Here is a 23,890-nt window from a genome sequence, read left to right as displayed (position 1 = left end):
AAGCCAGGGAATAAAAGTCTACTTCACATCATTATAACCAACTGAAGAGTATGAATCATCAGTGCCATTACTTCTGACCGTGTTCAGATAAATTATAAATCCTAAAGCACATCAAGTTAAAAGGTAAAAGTCGAATTGCTTGAGAAATAATTCAGCTCCTTCACCACATCGCTTCAAGCTGTTTGTAGGGAAGGTCACCTGAGCCATTTTTTATTTGTCCCATTTAATGTCCCTGTGTTTTAGCCAGCGCTCCAGTTGTTGCCAAGGTAACTTCACTCCAGCTGCAGCCGATTTGTCAGCGGCTGGCGTGTTAGTGCAGGACCTGTTTATAACTATGTATTAATAGAAATCACCGCTACATTGTTTGTTGTTTATTAGCAGAGCGACGCTGCAACGGCTGCTCCTAATGAGCGCTCAAGGTAATTGCAGCTGCGGTGTGAGGTGTGTGTTACGTTGGTTTGCATTAGTGCGAGAGAGGGCAAACTGTACATAGATGTGACACACTGCAGGGCCACAGATAAACACCCAGCAATTTGGAGATTATCTTTTTGGCCTAAATAGCAAAACAAGCAAAAACGCATTGAAGTGGCATCTCAATTTAGACCATCCATCAGCAGGGTGGACACAAAACTAAAACGAATGCATTACATGTTTACTCCTTAACAGTCAGGGAGCTCTTACACCCTGGAGCTCAGGTGCCTCCCATCTCTCTTGGTCGTCTTTGAGAGGTTTCTACACTTTGGTTGGAGATGTGGAAAATCAAATTGATTGGATGTGATTTGAAAAGACACACATGCTCATGTGTCTACATTAAAGGCTGCAAAGAGCACAGTGGCCTCCTTTACTCTTAATTGGAAGGTGTGGAAATAACCAGGCAGAGCCAAGCAGAGTAGTGCCTTTGTAAATGATGGATGGTTGGTGGCTGGACTCATGGTTTGAGATCCTGTGTGGAGTTGTGAGAAACCTCCAGAATAATGAGGTACTGAGATGTTTTTTGGTTGTTGTTTTTTTTAACATAAAGCTGTGAGATGTAATAGAAATGAAAGGGTTTAAAGGGGACACATTATGGAAATATCACTTTTTGAAGGCTCTTTAACATGTATTTGGGTGTTTGTCTCGCCTCCCGGCCCCCAAAATGTGAGAATTGACAAAAAAATCTGTGATGTGCAGGGTCCCTAGTTAAAAATTCATGTGGTTTTACGAGCTGTTCCCTCGGTAGTCAGACAATGGCCACGTCGCTGCTGCTGCTCCGGCGGGGAGGGCGAAGCTCACACAACTGAGGAAGGCGATCCTGGCAGTTAAGAGGGGAAACCTTCATGCTTCTACTAAATTGTTGTTGTCGTTGTTGTTGTTGTTGTTGTTGTTGTTGTTGTTGTTGTTGTTGTTGTTGTTGTTGTTGTTAAGTTTAGGAGCAGCTCTGCTCACTTCACACACACTCACACACTGAGAATGGAGTTTGTTTTCTTCTGGTAGACGTAAATACGTAAACACATGTGCCCCCTGTCCAATCGGAACAATTCCCGACCCCCAGACGTTAAGTGGAATTACTATTTCCATGTAAACTTGAAGGAGAATATTTTAAATATATTAATTCTGAATTAAAAAACATCATGTAACCGTGGCCAATGATGTCATTAGTTTTTGAATTTGCATAATACCACCCCTGCCTGGTAGCCTACCAGTAGAGGGCGAGGGGCGGGGCAAGCAGTGGTTCATTTGCATTTAAATGTCACAGACATGTCTTTAAGACACCTGGGAACTATTTCAATTTGTGGAAAAGGGGCATAATATGTCTCCTTTAACAGATGCAATGTACACCATCACATTTACAAAGTATTGAGAAACCCATACATTATAACCAGTGTGATTGTTCAGTGTGTCATCCATGCCAGCCTCTAATCTCCTGTGATGCCTCTCCACAATATTTGGAACCCGACTGCAGGGATCTGCTGTCATTCAGCCATGAGTGCTTTATAACATTAGCCACTGATGCTGGCCGATAAGGCCTCGCTTGCATTCACCACTGAGTACGGGCTCTGTGCAGCATTATCACACTGAAACAGGGGAGAGACAAACAGAAACACGTTGCCACAACCTCCTCGCTGCGAGGTGACAGAGCCGACCGCTGCTCCGCTGAGCCAGCCGCAGAGGAAGAAGAGGAGGAGAGTGATTACTGATGAGCAGTGGAGTGAAAAACAGAGTTTTAGGGTTAGCGGGCCAGTGCCAAGTGGAGGGATGAAGGACTTTAGCTCGAGGGCTCTGGGGGTCACAATCACAATCAGCACGGACAGACACAATGAACAGAGTCGAGGGGATGTGTGAGCGCCAGACAGTAGGGTGGAGGAGAGACACAAGTGAAAAGACAAAGTGTGTGAGTGGAGGAGAAGGAGAGAAGTGGAGACAAGTGTGAGTACAGGTGGAGTTGGATGCTGCAGGGTCACAAAATACTGTAAATTACATTATTTTCAAACTAACACATACATTCTAAATAGATATAAAGTAAAGTATAAAATGTAATCATTCTCAGTCGTCATGGTGTCTCCAGACTTGCTTGAGTTTATGGATGACATTTGACTTTTTGTGTGAAAAAGGTTCCTCAGCTCTAACTACCTGGTGGGGAGCTCCAGGCGTTGAAGTTAGCATGTGGTCCTTTACACCTCGAGGGCTGTTGAAGAGAGTCAGCGACACCACCCACCCCAGAGTGATGACTCAGGCCCCACTATATATGTATATATACAGTGCTTTACTTTGATGAGGAACCTGTGTGTCTCTCTGCGTGTCCTCTAAGGTCGCAGACAGCAGTGTGAGACGTCCTCTGATCTACTCAGTGAAGTGGACAGCGTTTCCCTCTCTCTGTGCACAGCGCTGTGCTTTAGCCAGAGGAGCACGACTCAGAATGACTAAGTGCTTCACTGAGCGCTACAGCAGCTTCTTCCTTCCTGTGGACATCCACTCACACACGTCCTTCCCTCCCTGCACATCCCCACCAACACGCTGCTCTTAGACTATACACTGTGGACCCACATTTCCCTTTTCACACAATTAACCAGCACACATTACAGTTGATTTATTGTCTATCTTTGCACGTTTCATCTCTTGCACTCTATTATCATTATGATTATTAATAACTGTAGTAGTAGTGGTAGTATCATAACGATCTTTTGTTTTCTTACTGTTCTTCTTATTTAATCTTCCTCTGTAGCTGCGTGTCGAGCGGTTGTTTTGTTGTTTCCCACTGGTGATCATTCAGGTTTTTCTAATTCTGATCACATGGAGAGATCGAGCGCACACTGAAACACCCTTAATCCACAGAGCTGTGAACTGTGGCACGGTCTTGAAAATGCTTGGCACAACCTCCCTGCCAAGTGCCTCAAAAAACTGTACAGTATGTATGAGGTGAACCGGTGCGATCACGTCCAGTTCTGATTCTGTTTTTTTATGTCTACTGGACTTTGTACAATACTGGTAGATAAAAACTGCACAGCGTTATGTTTGAGTGTCCTCACTCTGAACACTTTTGCTCAGTACTGTACATTTAACATTTTGTCTGTTGACTTGTCCGTTGTCTTACCTAGAAGGTTAAAGCAGAAGTAAGTGATATATTTGTGTTAATATAAGTCTTAAATAGTTCTATCTTCCGACAGCAATCACTTACATAGAGTGTTTGGACCGAAACACGGGTCTCTCAGTCACTCTGCTCTGCTCTGAGTCGAGGAGAAAACATTTATTGTATCCTACAGTTTTTATCCAATGAGGAGAGAGAACGGCATGCAGGGCTGTGTGTGCAGCCAAGGGACGCCGTGAATGTGGTGACGTAGGGACGAGGACTGTTATGGTGCGTTCAAGGAAACTCGTATTTTTCCGACCATGAAGTCGTACCAGTTCAATCTGGTACGAGTTCATGGGTCGGAAGTTACAAGTGGCCGTTATAGTGACTTTCACCGGTAAAACAGGTCGGAAAAACACGAGTGGGTTGCCTGGAACGCTACAAAGTCGTAAGTTGTGACTTGAAGCTGTAATTTACGATTTCAAAAGCCTGCCTGGAACGCAGCATTAGCGAAAACGACCGGATCACTTACTTCTGCTTTAAATCAGTGTCCTCTCTGTGATTGGAGATCAAACTGGTCCAAGACCTGTTAACTTGTTGTTATAAATGGAGGGCAGCTGTTGAGATGCACAGACACTTTAAAGATTGATGGATGAACAATCTGGCCAGATGGTGGGATTTCTGGCAGATCACAAAATTGTTGCTGCCCGTCCAATTTCCCTCACGGCTGCTGTCAGATCAGCCATGACCGTTACAAACTGCAGAGATCTTGATCTTGTTTGAAATGATTGGGGCAGTATTTACAAGTCTAAATATGTAATCCTGTATCCTAGAGCCCAGTGAGATATTAAACAGAAATCCACTGGAGAATTGACACCATATAATCTGCATCCTCCACCCGTCTGCATCACACACCATTTCCTTTTTTCTACTTATTGTCCATTCAAAGTGCAATTGCAAAAAGTAATGTTCCCTGCTCTCTTTTTAGTTGAGGTCAAAATCGACTCTCAGTTCCACATTCAGTCCAAAAAGCTATTTTGTAGCTTTTCATCCGATCCGTAAAGTATCAGTCTGGGCATAAAAGTCAATGTTGTGGCCAACCGGAAAGCCTAATTAAAATATGTAGTGAGAGTAAATAAAATGCAGAAAATAAATTAAAAATGTTGTCTGCCCAGCTTTGCTTTGACAAAGGCAGCAAATACACTCACTAGTAATTTTATATCTTTCTGATTCACACATTGTATGTTCTTGGCTTAGTGTCCTACTGAGTAATTAGTTTAATAATGAGATTTCTTTTTAATGAGTTTAATGGTTAATTCATTAATTTATCTAGTAATATTACACAAACACATTTTGAAGTGCTTCCTCGAGGATTTCATTCTCATTTGTAAGATTAATACCAAATTAATAATAATAATACATAATAATACATGGTGTCCTTACATCATCCCTGAAAGTCCTCACCAGACAAGAGGGGTGTAGAGATGTTTATTAAAAACATGATCTTCCATGCTGCTCAGCAATGACTCAAACTAATTGTTTACACTGGCCTTGGCTGAGCAAATAAAATGGGATTTTCATTGTTACCACACAAAAAAAACAGTGTTAGAAAAACAGCTCAAGCCCTCAATCAATCTTCACTACTGACATCTGAAACAGAGCAGACCAGCCCACCCCTCTTTCCAATAAATAAACATTTGTTTGATGCCTGTGATAAGAATTTGGAGTGGAACTGTAATTGCAAAAGACACGGTAAACTGAGAAGAAAAATAGAAAACTTAATTAATCTCTACAGAGGCATGTTTGCCTCTGACTGGCCAAGGCTCTATGAACATTGTTAGAAAAACACATGCACCAGACCAGTGAAAGAAAGTATCAAGAATGGGGTTATTAATTTACATGTAGACTGAGCTGAGCGGGAGCAAAACCATCATGCAATTCCATTAAAATGAAAATGTATCAATTTACATAAATGGAAATAGAATACATGAAGCGAATGTATGAAGTGGTCAGCCAGTGGATCAGTGGTATTAGTGAGTGAGTAGGAAAGGGTGGTGGTGTGGCTGGATTGGCCATGTGCACCCAGTTATTAATGTAAACTCTGCCCACCAGGACCTGGAGGGAGACACACAACACAAGCAGCAACCAAGGACAACACACACCCCTACAGGCCACAGCAGAGCCAGAGGGCTGTCACAATAGATAGCAGATATATTTTTACCCTCATGGAGACCGGTGACCTGTGCAGGCTCCAGCTGCTCATGACCCTGAGAAAGAATCTGCAGGTAAAGACAATGTCACAGAGAAGAACAGAGGGGATGAATCTATTCACTGAAAGGTTGAGATGAGTTATAGAAATCGGTGCATGTGTAGCTGTACAGACACTCCTCCCTGCAAGTGAGGATGAAACAACAGACAGAAGTGATGTGAATTAATTAAATATTGACTTTCCCAAATGCAGATCACTGACATGTGGATATTCAGGTCCTGTGAGAATCATGTGACCATGATAATGTCTGAGCCCCAGGCCTCGGAGTCTAGTCGGCTTTATTGCAAGTGATTCTCAGCATTGTCCTCCAGTAGGGAGCCAACACGTCTCGTCCTTTTTCCTCTTGTTTTTGTCAAAAGTGAGGTTTTTTCACCAGATCTGGGGCCTCATTTATCAAAGAGCGTGTAAAAGTCCTCTTAAATTTTCAGTACGACGGAAAGGCAAAATGTGCGTACGACCAAAAAATATACACTCTTTTCAGATCTATCAAACTCCGCGTACACACGGCTGCACGGTATTTCCCTTGAAAAGCGTGGATGAGAACACGCCTCATACCCAGCCCCCTAAATGGCCCCACACAACCATATATGGTCAATGCAAATCAGTTACGTGCATATTAAGTAGCCATGTGCACTCTGGAAACGTGTGGAATGACGTCAGTGGAAGACGGTGAAGACAACAGACGGACGGAGAGCGGAGAAAGAAGCGGAGTTTCTCTGAAAGCGAGATACACGGTAACACGGCAATATCAGTCAGAAACATCATCTTGCATTGAAAGGCTACAATACAAACAAAAAACTCCCAAATCTAAATGAAACAGAACAGAAAGAAGAAGAATCACATTCATTCTGCCCCTTATTTTAGATTATGTCATAATAATTTAAAGCAGGGTTTCCACTGCCAGTTAGTAGCTACTACTTTGCACCCCTTTCCACTAACCCCCAACTGCCGTTCACTGCACGACTTTGATTTTCATTTGTGCATAGCTATAAAAAATAAAAATAAAAAAAAACATTGAAGTCCACCAGTCTGTGACTTTTCCTAAAATGATGTTGGGCAGCACCAATTTTTGTTAAATAGGCTACAATAAATATTATTCACACAAAAAATATCGATCATGTTTTCTCATTTGCTTTGATTTGCGCCGACATTATTGGGCTTGCTGCTTGCTGCTTGCTTGTGTGTGTCCACAGTCTGGTAACACACGCACGTCGCAGAAATTATTTTCCAGACTGGACAGACTGGTTCAGAAGAGGTGTAGCCTACATGCAAGGGAAAAATATCAATATGATATCAAAAGAAAACGAAATTCGTTTTATAAAGCCAGTATTTAGGAGCAAACTAGTGTAAATGCACAGGGGAAAAATCTGAGTCGCTGTGCTTTTCATGTAAAGTGCCGACGTCAACACGTGTGCGGTGGTGGTGGTGGTGGGGGTGCTGGGGGGGGGGTCATCATCACCACCACTTGCTACTTCAAAGTGTCCGCGCTCCTCTCTCCCTCGCACATTGCAGTTCTCTGACTCTGCAGCGGCGTCGCCAATTCCTCCTGTTCTTCAAAAAGCGTGTAAATGCCGGTACGCCATGGTCAGACTGGTCGTAAATTTCGGCACTTTCTCCCGACAGGTTTTGGTTTGATAGATCCCAAATTAGGCGGAGAAAAGTGCGTACGCACAAAACGGGGGAATGAGCGTGTAAAAAAACGTGTATCCACAATGATAAATGAGGCCCCTGGGGTTTGCGTCCCTCTCAGTTGGGGAACCTACATGATCCAACTATTGATTGATTTGGTGCAGTGCACTTGGAACTTTTATTTATTTATGTGATGTGAAAAAACATTTCACATCTCAAAATGTTGAAAAAAGCTTTATTTTAGTCTCAACACAGTACATGTAGGTCTGTCCACTGCTCACACTGAATTATCTCAGTAACTATAACCATTAGCATTATACTGTATATGGACATTCATGGTGTCCAGAAGATAAACCTTCAATACGGTTCATTTTAACTTTTATATTTATATTTTTGTGCACTGGCCCATATAAATTAGTAGATAAATAATCAATAAATTAACAATAAACAGATGGGGCATATACCGTAGCTCTTTGGGTTGAGTAGGCATCCCATACACAGAGGTCCTTGCTGCATCCAGCTCCGGTCAAATCCCCCGGTGGCCCTTTGCTGCATGTCATTCCCCCTCTCTATCTCCCCATTTCCTGTCTGTCTCTGACTATCCTGTAAATCAGACGCGAAAAAGCCCAAAACAACACTTAAAAAAACAATAAACAGATGAGCTCTTGCCTTGTTTGGCTTTGGCAACACATTTCCAAATGCATTAATGCATTATGTGTGTCTGAGGTGCACAGTTATAGTGCTTTGTTTTTGTGGTGTGTTGGCATGCAGTGGAGACAGGCACTGTACTTGTAGCAGAAGCCATTGTATCACATATACACACAGATCTTTGGAATGGTTAAAAGGTTTGGGAAGTTCAATTGGACAGAAACAGACTCAGTGTGTTTGGCCTTTGAAAACATCAGCTGGCCGATGGTGTAACAAGAGCACCCTGAGCAAAAGGTGCCGGATAATTGCAGTGTAAGGCCACCCATATGGCAGAAGGACACAATTGGAATTCACAAATGGATGTCCACCGCTGGTGTCTGAGGATACATGTGAGAGTGAGACAAATAAGGGGATTGATGGAGAGGAAAGAGAGTGAGTTGGAGGCAGAGGCACACTGCTACACGCCTTCAAATCAAGAGAGTTGTCTCTAAGTAAAAGTAGTCTGTCAAGTGGGACTGAGATCCCAGGACTTCCATAGAGTAATTGGGTACATTATTTGCTGCACAAGCACATACAGTATAATTTTTTTTGATTAAGGCTAAAGGAACAACTTTGTCTATGTTGCCCACTGCCCAGTGATCTTTTAGAGCTGTTTTCCCATTTCTATTTGTTTTTGCTGAGCCATATCTCCTGGCTCTTTCATATTTAATAAACAGACCTACAGTAACAGTGGCATCGATTCTGCCTCCAACTCTTGGCAAGAAGTGAATAACTGTATTTCCCAGAGTGCTGATCTCTTTCTTTAAAGCAGAAGACCAGTGAATCACTAATTGACAATGATTTTATTTTTATTTTTTTCTCTCTCTAATGCAAATTTTATTATGGCACTTTCCTGTAATGAACACGGTCAGAGCAGAATGACAAATACACTTTATGGCTATGTTAAAGCAAATGAAAACCGCCATCACCATTAAATTTTCATTGTTTCCATTTAATAATCGGAGCAATCACAACAATCACTCAATATCAGCTCATTGGAGGAGACATATGAAAACATCTGTATTGTTTGCAGTTCTCTCCTCTCTCCTCCTCCTTTATCCCCTATAAAGTTCAATTTAAGCAATGAGATTATGAGAGCAGCTGAGTGACATGGTCTATCTGTATGATCTCATCCACTTCACCTCGAGAAAATATATAAATTAAATAATATTCAATATACTAAGTGTATTTTTGTGCGTGCGTGTCATTGCAAGCATTGGTCATGCTCAGGGGATGCTGATGTAGATCTATGGCAGTGCTTATATATTTACTACTAATAATAATCATGATAAATTAGAAAGTACATTAATGGGAAAAGAAGCGAATCATCACTGTGACACTGGCAATTGCAAAGGTTATCTCTGGTCGCTATTGACATTGTCAATCATCCTTTGATTGACTGTCAGCACAGCCCTACTTTACTGTTTACTTTTAACTACGTACTGTAGCTCCACTTGAAAGGAAACTAAGACTCATGTTTTATTTTTAATATGATGCCACCAGTGTTTGGAGGGCATGTTCCCTGGCAAAAGACATGTCATAAATAAATAACCTGCAGAGGTTGAATCAGCCACTTCACAGCATCTCAGAAGGGAGGGGGATCCTTCCCCACTGTATCCACTAATCCTCATCATTCCAGCCTGTTTGTGTCTGTTGTGACTCGTATGGGGAGGCAAATGTGAAATATTTAAACATGACACAGTTAAAACTAGCTAAGTGTTGTCATTATGAATCTACCCATGGTATCCATTTCTTTTAAGATGTGCTTTTTCAGAATTATTTAGCTATTTTCCGTGCCAAGAAAATGTGATATTATCTGTGCAACCTTCAGCGGAGATGTTGTGCTAATTAGATTGTCCTAGGTCATTAACTTTCTTTTCATGACATTAACAGAGATTGCAGAGCTGATAATTGGATTTATTAAGGGACAAACCCGAGACATTTTTCATTCTGAATGAGAATTGTAGCTCTCTGCCCTTCAGGCTGTAAAAATAAAGTTGGTGACAGAGTTGTTAATCAGAGTTGAGGCAGCCAGCAGAAGCATCAGATTTAATCTGTAATAAAACACTTTTTCTTTTAAGCTCATCTTTGATTCCTAATGTATTGTGGGGAATTTGAGGTTTGACAGGCAACAGAAACTTTGGAAGGCAAAATTAATGTTCAAGGACCAACCTCATTGCCCTTTTTTTTGGTATTGTAAATGTATTCAAAGGGTTTCATGCTGAAAGGAAAATCTGTGACTATTGTCCCTTGCTGTCGGAGAGCTGTGAACCTTGGCTCTCAGTCCTCCCCCTCGAGCTACAGGGGCCATTAAAGCTTCAAATTGTGTATTGTCCAACTACATGTAAAGGTGTAAGTAATAATGCCTGTTCTGAAAGGCCAAGCCAAAAAACCTGCTCTCCACAGTCGGAGGTGTAGTCATGCTGACCCATGCCGGAAACAGCTGCAAGTGGTCAAGAGCAGTGGTGCAGTGTGAGTGATTCCAAACAAGCTGTGTTGATGATGAGGTATTGGAGCTGTATTTATTGAAGAATGACACTAATGAAGCACAACAGAATTGATGAAACACCTCTAAATTTCTACACTTAATGCGCAATAAAACGCATCCCACCAGTTCAATACTGTATCTGAAAATACAGCACAAAGTGTGTGGAGTGAAACTGACCTCGAAACCACAGGGATTCAGATGCTAAAAAAAACAACCATGGAGGGCTGAACACAGAGTCTCCAGCACAGACGCATATGATATGAGTTTAACCACTGAGGTGAAGAGGCCATGGTTGGTCCTGCAATCAGATCAAGAAGGGTCAAGAATGAAAAATGTGAAGTCGAGAGAGAAGGTGCATACTAATGAGCTGAAACCCCTTCACACCCCACCAATTGCTGTATAAATTGACCATGATTGTCAGATTGCTGTAGAAAAGTTCCCAAAAAAGTTTTTAAAAAAGCTGTCAGACACAGCCCTTCCCCCAATGCCATCATGGTGACGGGGGTTCTCAGTGCTGTTTGGCAACACATCGAGCCATTCTCTGCTCAAAAAGAACTAACTTTAGGTGCATTTTGTCCAAATAGTATCTGGAACTTTTATCCTAAAAGGCTCCTGTGGCCCATTGTTGTCTGTGTTTCCGTGGCAGTTTAGGAAGATTATGCCAATCAGGCCAATGAAGTATGGAAAAGCAATGGCGGTAAATGGCCTGTTTGTTGCAGGTTGCTGATGTCACTGCCCACCGGATATCATCTCCTCACACTTTTTTTTCTGGAACTCAGCGTCTCCAATCAAAATTAATCATCACAAATCAGCTTGCAGTGAGAACTTGTCCAATCAGAAATGCTGCCCTCGAAAGTTCCTGAACCTGTGGAGACTACTACCCTGCAACCAGGGACTGTTGTGGCGATTTAACCTGGAACTAAATTCAGACCCTGATCCCTGCACAAAGATCCTCAAAAGTTACTAGGGAAGGTTCCTGCAATCAAAATGAGGTTCTATATAATTCAAACCCCTGAAGGACCGTCAATGATTTACTGTACATATCCAGATAACAGTGTGCAACACTTTTTGAGAAGCGGTTATTGTGCTGCAGTTGCTTGCTGACAGAAAAAGTTTGAAGAAATATTCCCGTGAAGAAAGAAAAGAAGAGGATCAAATCTTGTTTATTCCCCTTTGCACCTACACACTTGAATCTTCCTGTCCAGCCACAGTCTTACTGCTGAGTCTCTGACTCACAGATGGCTTCACTCCACATTCACAATTTGTTGACGGATAATATTTTGTACCATTGTTATTTAATTGTCAGTGCTTGTTGACAGCAACATCCAATTACAGCAAACTCTATTTAATACTGTGTTTACAGGTAACTCAATCTGCTGTTTAGCTGTGAGTGAATATTGTAATGTTGGCTTTGTTCTGTTTTTAAAACTGGAGGTGATTCTCCTCTTTCACACAGATAAAATAGAAAACGGAGATGTTCACCAGAGGAAGAGAGGAGCTCAGGCGGGGCCCTCAGAGGGACAGGAAACAGGGAGCAGACAACAGGAAGCGGTTGGGAGGCCGGGAAGCAGCTGGAGACGCATTCTTCTCCTCATCCTTGCAATCACCATCCACAACATCCCAGGTGAGAGCGAACCAAAGGCCTGTGTGTGGCATCAGATTTTGACGGTGAAGTTGAGATGAAATCTGACAAGAAAGCACTTCTGCTTTATCGCTGCTGCACAGAGTGAAAGTTACTTCCCATGAGAACTGCACTGTAAATGTGGTGAACTGAATTCCATATGAGCTTTATATCCCATCACAACTATGTTTGTGTAAACACCATCAGCTGTGGATAAGTGGATAACAAAAGCCCACCCCAGGTATATTTCTATGGTGGCAGTTATGTGGGAGGGGAACATGATGAGCTGTGGCTTGTGGCTGCTCAGTGAAAGGCAGCCTACAGAGGCAGGAAGAAAAGACCTCCTACGTTTAGGATGGGAGGGTCACTCAGTTTGGCTAAGAATGGTTCTTCACTCAGAAATTGCTCCTTTGTTGTTCTTTTAAACCCCACACAGTCGATCACAAGGGACTAACTGACAGACTGGAGAGGTGATTAAGTATCGCACATATGGCCTTACATTGATTCTGCTCCTATCTAGCTAATAGATGCTTTGCAATGTCGATGGCTGGCTCAGCTTCTTCCCCCGCAAACTCACTCTGTGGTGTCCCCTAAGGTTCAATCTTGTCATCTATGCTTTTATTCCCACCTGCTTTGCCTGCTGTAACTCCCCGCCTCAGTCAGAAGTCAATCCACCGCCTACAGTTGGTTCAAAACGCTACAGCTTGGTTCCTTACTGAGTCCATTAGATGTGTTGATGTCACCCAGGTCTAAACGCTGCCTGCCCGAGTCAGGATTTTAGATGCAGCAGGTTGGAAATGGCTGGTAACGGGTCGTGTCTCAGTCACTGTTTCAAAGTTGTTCTGATGTCAGACAACTTAATCTGAAAAGCATGTGAATGAGAAGATCTTCATTGGAAAGTATTCAACTTTGTATACACAAAGAAGTCCAGCCATATACTGTACGTACAGGGCCATAACATAGGATTGTTATTTTCATTTTTTGCATATACTGTATTTTCACAGACGAGGAGTGTTTTCACACATACTGGTACACACCAGAAGCGGAAATGATACATTGTTTCATTTTTCAGCTGGTACGGTCACACATGTTTGTTTTCACTCTGGTCCAAACGCCGCACCACTGGCAGAGTGTCAGATTTCCCTGACGACTGACCAAAAAAAGCAGCATGGTACGTCATATTTACACAAGTCCCGATTGTAAAAGGAAACTCTGAGCTAAACGTAAACAATGGAGACACACGTAACACATACAAGTATGCAGGTTATCTGTAGCGCTGGTAATTTCCTTTTATATCATTAGTGTGAATGCTTAAAGCATTCACACTATTGTTCTTCTGTTCGGCCATTTTCTTCCGCCTTTTTACGGTCTTCTTCTAGTCCTTCATACTTTGTGCTATTTCAACAATTCATATATCAAAACGTGCAGCTTTTTTTGAACTTTATCGGCATTACTTTTCTCTTTTTAACTATTTATACTTTTTAAAATATTTAACTTTTTCTGCAAATTAAACTCTAGACAAATTATTTTCTCCAGTTTTGTAGCCACACTTGTCTTCTGGCTAAAATTCTGGTCAAAAATGCAAAGAGACTTAGATAATAATTTTAAATATTTTTTAAATGCAGCCAGGGAGCTCTCTGCTATCATTCAGCCCAATGCATTTTTTTCACAGCAGCAGGAAAAGGAGCTCAACTTTGTAACTTCTCCACAACTCTGTCTGTAGTCCAGTTGGTAAGGTGGCCGCTTGCCAACCCCAAGGTCACTAGTTCGAATCCAGGCTGAGCAATCTTGTTATGTGATGTTGAATTCTGCTCCCCTCCCCCACCCTCAATTGGTTACAGGTGTTCGTTAAGAGACGCATTAATTGCTTCTGCCACCGTTTGCAGCACATCATCACATTACAATGGCAACATGCTTATGTGTGTGCTCTCTGTGGCGAAGTGGCAGAGTAAAGGTTTATTGATCATGAGGTCATGGGTTCGATTCCTGCTTCATTCATGTCGTACTTTCTGCTAGAGACTTCATTCAATTTCTGATCTGTAGATAAACTAATGGCACATTTATACTCTTTAATTTCTTTATTTTAAGCATCATTGAAAAATCTCAATCTCAAGTCTCAACCTCTCTTCAGAAGTCAGTGAGCCTCTTATACAGGGATTTCTTTTATTCTTCTCACATTGAATGTACCTATGGTGAAGTGGTTAGATCAGTGGGCTGATGTGCAGAAGGTTGTGGGTTCGATTCCTTCCTTGGACATGTTTCTTGTATGCCATTCTGCATGTCTTTGTCAATTTATTCTGCTAATTCAGCATGGTTCAGCAATTGCTTTCAGCATTCACACCATTTCCATTTTTGGAAATGCTTTTTCTAGTTTGTAATTACGACTCTGTGCAAATAACAGATTTTGAGAATGAAGCGCGACTACGGGAGCCTTTTTAGCTCAAATTTGTGGCGTACATCAGGCAGCTGGTGGGGACTGAGGTGTGGCTGCTTTCGCATAACAGTTGCACCGAGAACCCCCCTTCAGGCCGATCTCGTTTTGGTGTTCACTGACCCACTGCACTGCACTCGAGTCCTGATGCAAAGTTGGTCAACCTTTTATCAATAGAACAAAACAATCAATAAGATAACTTAAACTTTAACTGCACTATTTGTAATATATTGCAGGTATTGGATGTAATACAGTAGAAGAGCTACGGCACAGTTTGTCAGGAAAAAGTCTTTCTGATGCTTAAATTCTGGCCAGGAGAGGAGATAGAAGCCCTTAAGCATGTTATCTTTTATATCTAATTACATTCATTGTGTTCATTGCATTCATCGTCTTTTATCGTCCTTGTTGTTGATTGGAGTATCTTGTCTTGTTGCAAAACTAATTACCCTTTGGGACATAAATAAAGTTGAAGTACCAGTACTTAAGTGTAGGATGGTAGCTTACTGAATACAAATACTTGTAATCTTTGCTTGGAGGAAAATGTATGGTGTCAACCTAGATTCCATCTGCAAGAACACACCTTGCATTATTGAATACTACCCGATCTGTCAATTCTAATGAGCCGGTTAGCCTAATAACCTGTCAGTCACACATCAGAGACGACACGGAGGGTGGAGCAGTGTTGAGTACGGAGATTCTCTCTGTCTGCAATGAAACAACAATTCAGAACTAAACATTATCTGCGTATCAACAGGGAAGCAATTAACCATGATTACTGACATCTCCAGGGCCATTACAGCAACACAATGACTCCAAAATTCATAATTTGACTTAGATGTATCTGAAGACGTTTTTCCTTATCTTATTAGAGAGCTGGGGCTGGGTTGAGAGCAGAAGTCGATGCAAAACTTTAACGAAGAATTGGCAGCAAAAATAATCTTTATTACATCTGCCAATTAAATAGCTTCAACTATTTTCCTCCCTGTGTTGTTTCTTATCAGCAGAGAATTATAAGATGTTCTTGAGCCACTGTAATACCACATGTTTTACATTGCAGTGTTTTTGCAAGCAAAACACTTGATGTGACTCTCTTCATTCTTAACCCAAAAAACAAAATGCATACAAAGTGCAGAAGCAGAACACTTAAGTAAATACATAGTAGTCACTCACAGATGCACAACATGTTTCTTTATGTAGGAAATGCTCCATGTAACTGCAAGCACATGTTCTCATTATCTTTATTATGTGTGATTATGTGAGTGCATCTCAATTACTTAACATTTGATTGGACACGTATGGCAGCAGGGGAAAGAAAACAGCTGAAATGCTCTTTCCTGTCTTTAGTGTGGATTGTATTAATGTTACAGAACCACTGCAGCTACAGCATGTACCGGTGTCTAACAAGAACCAAGCTGCAACAACAAACAATTGCATCAGTCCAGACATCAAAAAGAGAAACCATCTATTTTTTTAACACTGCACATCTTGATGAGCTCACACGCGCAGTCATTTAGTGGTGACACAAAAGTAATAATAAGTCGTTAATAATACGTTTTTGCTCTGAAGAAGACTCTACATCAAAACGTCAGCAACTGCACCTGAATAAATGTGCTCCAGCCTCCTTTCCCTCCCTAATAATAAGTCTTTCTGTGTTTCGGGAGCTTTGTGAAATGCTCTGTATTTTCCCTGTGATTTATACCAGGTCATAAACGTCCATCCACATAACACAAAACAGCCCTGAAGTGCTGCTCCACTGAAAGCTCTTCACACAGCCTGGCATCAGAGTTGCTGTCTGGCCTCCATTTTTCAGTCAGTCAGTGGAAAACCAACCTGCATCAGGAGCAAGAATGACAACATTGTGACTCAAATGTTAGTTTCTTTACCAGTGATATGTTTGGGAAACCATAACTTGTGTGTGATTAACAAAAGGAGAACTGTGTGAAAAGAATTCAGAAGATTCCATAAATGTTTTAAGTTTTGTTGTCTGACTAGAAATATCATTAGTAATACAGTTTATTGTGTTTTTTTCTGAACCAAACAAGAAGTAAAGATTTATTGATTTGTATACCTCCACAGCGGTGACAAACAGCCTGAGGCAGACTCGTCTCATTCTCAGGGACACAATATCTCAGTGGTGTCTTCACACTACTTCTTCAATTTGGAGCCAACTTTCACTCTGGCTGAAGGATGAACTGATTCGATTTTGTTGGACAAAGGTCAAAAAATCAAGATCAGCGAGACCTCGCAAAACATGTTTGAGACATTCCTCAAGACTTGTTAAAGCAATTCTGACTAAATTTCACACATGTGGTTAATATATTTCACATCACAAGGATAGACAAGAAATGTACGTGCCAGGAAGTTCTATTTCATTATCGACTCTGAAAATAACTTTCTCTGGTCACCTCCCAACATTCCTCACACTTTAGGACTGGACATTTATCAGACCAATAGAAACACACCAAAGTGAATCCCACCCCCAAAGTATTTGTCCTCTGACTGTAATGATGAAACACAGGTTAAACTCCACACATATACGACGTACAATAAATATAGAGAGTGGAATCATTTAACAAAGTTGACTTTCTTCTAATGTGCCAGCCTGATACGTACTTATCTGCATTTGTGAAATTATTAAAACTTCGGCTACTCTACATTCATCTGATAATTCGATTAACTCTGGAAACAAGGAACGCATCATGGGCAGAGCATTGAGCTATGGACAATTAACGATTTGCTCAAATCAAAGTGTAGCTCTCGTAATTAACACGAAAATTCACTGGTTTTAATGATTTTCTGTCACTTCTGATTGATTCCCACTTGTTCTGTTAGTCACGGCTAAATCATATTCATAGTGTGGAATTATTGTGTGCTCCAGGAAGTAGGGATGAGAAGCAAATTAAGTACAATGTGTAGGAGGAGATTAAACCATGGTGGCTGTGTTACCAAAAATTCCACTAAATGGGAAATTCAATGTATAAGGCCACTCCATTAATGACTGCAGCTTTTTTCTACTCACTGCATACTGTAATTCCTATAACTGTAAAATATTCATCAAAATGTTGTCCTATACAATCACACAGGTGTCACATTCACATCAGTGTTATAGAAACACACTTCCCACCTGCTTAGCTGCCAACCAGCAAATCAAGACTCACTGAACACACATCAAATTAAGCTGTGATTCACATCAGCAGCTGACTGAATGTAAGAAGTAGAACCCAACCGTGCATTTGTCTGTGGAGTTTGCAGTTCGTGCTTGAAAGGTTCAAACAAAGTGTGTGTGTTTGGTCATTGATCCGATTATTTTCTTTCATACGTATCACATCCACTCTGCCACGTCAATTGAGGAATTACTGTCCATATAACATTGGTGTTGATGTATATCCAACTCAAAGCATTGGTCCATAAATGTTTACTGCTCCTGGAGAGAGATTATTGGTTTTCCCGCCTCCTTTAACTGCAGTGACAAACCCAGTGACTTGAATCTGGCTCTGTGAATTCTCCATGATCCTCTAAGGTCAAAGAGGTCCACGAAGGCTTACTGGGGAAACAGGACTTGTCAAGCAGATGTGCACAATTGTCTGAAATCTAAACTGATCTTCTACCTCCAGTTGCAGAAGTATTGAAGTGCAAATATGCTTTTTGTACTGATAGAGCAGAATATTTCTTTCACATAATCAGTAACAATGAAGATAGTATAAGATTTATTTTTGAGGCTATCCCCATGTATACTGAATAGCAGCCTTCTCTCAGCTGTTTATCACAATTTCTTAGACTTTCTGCAGTGAAAAAGATGAGATTAAATACAAAAATGGTTAATTGTCTGCAGTTTCTTCTGCAGGCTCACTTATGTTGAATACCAGTCTCTTTCTTTTTCCTATCAGAATTCCTATCAAGATAGCCATACTGCATAATAACTGCTGCAGTTATCAATTGATTGTATTCACGCCTATTTCATTCATGATAAAAATGTAACATAGCACGAATATTATTGATATCCACTGTGCTTTCTTCTGTCTGAGGCAAACATGTTATTCCTACAATAGTGGGACGTATCCTGTTGTTTTCTGATGCAGTGTGTAATTTTGCAAACTGCAGCAAAAGGAGCCGGTTTGGCTTTGAAGCACACTCACCAAGTAATCATGTAATTTTCCACCAGCTACAAAAGCTAAGGACCTTCCATACTTTCTCTCTGTCACTCTGTGCAGTAAGCCCATTTTGTGATTGAGGATGAAAAAGCTCTCTATTCTATATAAAAGTCTTGGCTCAACACTAATACTGAGCAGTTACTTGTTACATTATTTGCCGCTCAGCCATTTAGTGAGTGCTTTTTTTCTCAGGATGTGATAAGTGCACAGTTTTTGACACCTAGTTGTCCCGGAGGGAACAGAAGCCCTTATTGTGATGGTGTGAGTGCGTTGCTCTTCCCCTCGAACAACACAAACACCAGCTGCATAATAACATGTAGCGATCTTCAAAGAGGCTCTCGACACTCTGTGACACTCAGAGACAGAGCCGTGACAAGAGTTTGGTGACGGCCTATCAAACAGAGCAGGAAATTGATGGCCGTCCTGCACTGTTAGGTTGATCCTTGTTAGTGTGATGGATGGAGCACGCTCACTGACAGCTACTGCAATAGCAGCTACTTTAAGCCCAGGAGTATCATTAATATTACCGCATCAGTCGGCTAATAGAGTGATGTGGATAGAAGTCCATGATGCTGAAAGAGACTGACATGAGTCATTTTTTTGTTTGTTTGTTTCCTTGGAGATTTTACAAAAGGGGATATTGGGACACCAAAAAATACTCAGTGGCCAGTACCATAGCAGCAAACATGATAGAAAATAAAGTCATTATGCCCACAGAGCCACACTCCACTCCAACAGTCATTTGTGTCACACTGATCAATCTGCTGCTCTGAGTCTGAGTTTCTCTTTTTTTGGAAGAAACATGTAAGTCACAAATTCAGAGAGGATTCTTTCTAACATTTGACAACATGCACTTGTACTCTGGGGAAATGAGAACAAAGCCAGAGGGAGTTGAGTGAATCTTAAAGCAGAAACACTCCCATTGGAGTTTTTCCTCATAGAAAATGTCTTTTAGAGTCACTCTTAATACGCACGTATGTGATGAGCTACTATTAATTTAATGTTGAAATTTCAGGGGATTAAGTCATTTGGTTTTTCATCAAGCAACTTGTATTTTGTGATCCATTGGCGGTTGCGATTTGAAATGTCACCTTGCTTATCCCTGATGAGGGGAGGATAAAAGCAAAAAGCATAAAGAGCAATGACAGGAGACTTTGATGCGGTTGAAAGAAACATCTCCCCATAAAACAGATTTGAAACATAGTGAAATTAACTCAAAAGCTCAGTTGTGCAGTAGGGGAAAAAAGGAGAGGGAGCAGAGCGAAGGGAAGTGTAGTAAAGGTAGGCTCAGTGGAAAAGGGAGACAGGGGAGAGGAGATTAAAGGAAAGTGCAATGGAAAGGAGTGGCTGCTGTGACAATGAGCTGTCAGCTGCAGTATCGCCAGACTCGCTTAAAAGAGCATAGAACATTAAGCTGGAATTGGATAGGACCATGGACTGTGCACATGCAGTGCACACACAAACACACACACGAAGAGCACACATTGTTGGCCAAAACCATTCAGTTTCCTCTGAGGAATTGAAAAAGGATGAAAAAGACATACACGAGTGCCGATTTGAAGCATTTCTCATTTCGTCCATGACAGAGTTAAATACTCTCATTCAGGGACGTTCTCAAAAATCATCCCAGCCAGTTTCCCCATTTGCCTCTGACACTATAGTAACTCTAGTGCAGGTTATTCAGTACAGTAGCTCAGTGAAATGTTTTACAAAAAGACGAAAAGTTTTCATGACTTCAGAGTTACCAGTGCATTTGCAAAGTTGAAAGTCACTTCTCTCACATTTTATATTGCAGCTTTATGCTGCAGTAAAAAAAATAATTTCCTCCCTCATCAATCTAAACCAGACCTGGGCATTTTACAGCCGATAGGGCCAGACACATCCTGTGGAATAGCTCTGTCTGGTCTGCGAGACCAAGGATAAACTAGAATAATATACTGATTAGGCTTTTTTTTAAGCTAAATTAGCTTTTATTTTGAGAATACATGTGTAGCCAGAGTGTGCCTCCTCTTGTCTTGTCACACATGATTGACTCACATGATTGAGTCACCTGCTGACGACTGGTACAAGTTCAGAGCAGGCTGTATCAATGGGTGTTTTCATTGTGACCTGTTATAGATGAGCTCGATGATGCTGAATATAGAGCTTGTAGTAAGTCATGGACCACCAGAGCTCAGGGGTGAAGGGCTCACCCTAATTAATGAATTGCTCTCGGCTGTGGCTCTGACACGGATCTACATCTATGGAAAAAGTCATGTGTATAGAGTGTAATTTGTGACCAGAAGCGACGTGTAAAGAGAAGAATTTGTCCTACTCTATCTGATGATGTCACCCAGTCTATTCCACCTGATATACACCCATTAAAATCTCAAAATATCGACTAAAATGATCATGATCATTGAACAGTAGTTGATCTGCAGGCTCTTCCTGCTGGTCTGGAAGGTGCTCTGCTTGATCTGCAGGTGTCTCCTCATGTTTCTCCTGCTGGACCTCCAGGCTGGTGGTCTCCTCCTGGGGAGACAGTTTTTTCTGTCTCTCAGCCTCCAGCTCCATGGTCAGCTCACGGTTGAGTGAGAGCTGAAGGTTGAGCTGAGTCTTCAGCTCCTCCAGCTCTCTGCTCAGGACCAGCTCCTGCTCAGATGATCTTTGCTGAGCAAGGCTGATCTCTTTGTCCATCTTCCGTCGGATGGTGTCCATCTCAGCCCTCATGTTTGTCTCCTGGAGTTTGCCCACTGACATCATGGCAGCATGAGCTTCCACTGCTCTCTCCAGCGCACACTGCAGGTTCTCAGCTCGCTTGACTTCGGCTTCGTACCTTTGGGTGTACTGGGATAAAACGTTTTGGAGATCCACATTCTTGTCATTCTGAGCCAGGAGGTCTGTGGTGAGTTTCCTGCTTAGAGAGAGGTCTTTGTTGAAGAGAGCTTTCAGACCCTCCAGCTCTCTCTCCAGAAGCAGCTTCTGCTCACATGTTCTTTGTTGGAGAATATTGGTCTCTTCCTCTATCTTGCATCTGAGGGTGTCCATTTTTGCCCCCAGATTTTTCTGCAGGAGCAGGTCCTCTGACACTCTGTCAGCGTGAGCTTTGAGTTCTTTTTCCAGCTCATGCTGCAGGTTCTCTGCCTGCTGCCTGGAGCTGAGGACCTCGGCTTCATATGTCTTGGTGAGCTCTTGGTGTGAAGCTCTCTCAGTCTCTAATTCTTGCACAAGAGCCGTGTTCTTCTCCTTTTCTACCTTCAGCTCAGCCGTGAATTTTTCCTTGCTGAGCAGATGTGGCACCTTAAACTCCTCATAATCTTTTCGCAGGAGCTTCCTCTTCTGTTTGAAGGAGTTGTTCACCTGGGTGGCCATCTCGATGGCGTTGAGGGTTTCTGGATCAATGTGTTTCTGGATCCTCTCTAGCTCTCGTCTGGCCTCTTTCTTCCTCTTGAGATACATCTCTTTCAGGAATTTCTGCTTCTCCAGCTGTTGTTTGGTCCACTCCAACTCTTGGGAAATCAGGACCCTCTGCTGTTGTTCTTGTTGATATTTGGCAGTTTCCTGAGCCAAGCTAACTTTGAGGTTGATGGTGGCATTGAGGGTTTCTGGATCAATGTGTTTCTGGATCCTCTTGAGCTCTCGTCTGGCCTCTTTCTTCCTCTTGAGATACATCTCTTTCAGGGATTTCTGCTTCTCCAGCTGTTGTTTGAGGTTGTTGATCTGCTGTTGAAGCTCCATCCCTTGGGCCTGACCCGTGTCTGTGACCGGTGGGGTGGTCATTTCAGTGTTCGGTGAGGGGCTAAAAGTTGCCATTACTTTGAGCAACTAATAACTGAGTAATAATAATTATCCCTTGTCTTGTCTGAAATCACACTCTGTACTCGAACAAACGGACGTCAAATGTTGTCTTCTAAAAATGTGTGTATATTCCTGCTAGGAATGTTGGCCTTGAATTGGAACACCCATCTTCTATTTTAATTGCTGATGTCATCTGATGATGTACAGTGCATTACTCTTTTTGATGTTGTTTTTGAATCAACCTATGGCTAAGCCCCACCCTCAAACGCAATGAGTTAATCACAGTGCATATACCCATTCTCATATACTTGGACATTCTCTGCCTGGATGTCCACAGAAAGTCAGTTTTGCTCAGTTTTATTAGCTTTTTTAAAGATTTGGAGTCTAAAAGATGGTCAAGCAGTGTGCATGGGGTAAATGCAACTCAGACAAGTACAGGGGATCCTAACAGGCTGGACCAATGGGAGCCATCACGGTGATGTTACTGAAGCACAGCCTGCCTGCTATCATGAGGGCTAGCAAGTCCCTCTGCTAACAGCACAGACATGTGTCCATAAACACAGAGATACATGATTAACTCTTTGTTAGTTTGGCAAAATAACATCATCAAAAAGGTATAAACATAAAGTTATTGTTGTATAGATATCTACACTCACCAACATTTGAGACGTTTATTATTGATGACGGCTTGGGTGTGTATGTGTGTAGTCTTGCTCACTAGACTTTTCTACAGAAAAGAAAAGTATGGCTGGATCGACTCTACATTTGAATTGTTCTGTCCAGCCTATAGGAGCTCAAAGACAAACCAGACTTATTTACCTATTGTTTTTTTTCTTTTTGGAAGGAAATTATTTAAATATGATATTGTTTTGTAAGCACCTGTGTAGCGTGGGTGTCCCTCCTCCTGTCACAAGTGATTAATGAGAGTCACCAGCTGAACGTCAGACGCAATTTTTTTTTTTTACAAAGCTTCATACAGCGAAGCAAGGACATTTGGCTCATAAACTTCCTAAAAGGAGAAAGTCATTTTCTGATGACCAATATACTTGTCAAGCAGGTAAAGGCTCTGTAAAGGCATCGGTATATCATAGAATGTACCATGTGTTTTCATACTCTTCAACTTCAATTGGCCTGTTGTTGAGGAAATGTTTCAATTAAAGGCAAGCTGATCATATAACATTAACCTGATTGTACTTTTCCTTCTGGATTTATTGTTGTCATAGATAGATCTTTGACAATCTATTTAGAGAACAGGTGTCACAGATGTTGGTCACACGAATCTGCTGCTGA

General features: G+C 41.7%; 1 protein-coding gene across 2 annotated transcripts in view; it reads left to right on the top strand.

Annotated features, from left to right (window-relative positions):
• Positions 1-23,890, top strand: part of slc39a11 (solute carrier family 39, member 11) — a 126,108-nt gene that overhangs the window by 94,822 nt on the left and 7,396 nt on the right. For both annotated transcript variants that reach the window (XM_083993634.1, XM_083993635.1), the window contains exon 6: positions 12,077-12,244. In XM_083993634.1, the coding sequence (XP_083849760.1) occupies positions 12,077-12,244 (168 nt within the window). The remainder of the gene's footprint in view (positions 1-12,076; positions 12,245-23,890) is intronic.

Source organism: Trachurus trachurus (assembly GCF_905171665.1).
Source record: "Trachurus trachurus genome assembly, chromosome: 19".
NCBI classification, from domain to species: Eukaryota; Metazoa; Chordata; class Actinopteri; order Carangiformes; family Carangidae; genus Trachurus; species Trachurus trachurus.
Note: the sequence above shows the minus strand (reverse complement) of the source record. Positions and strands in the feature narration are given on the sequence as shown.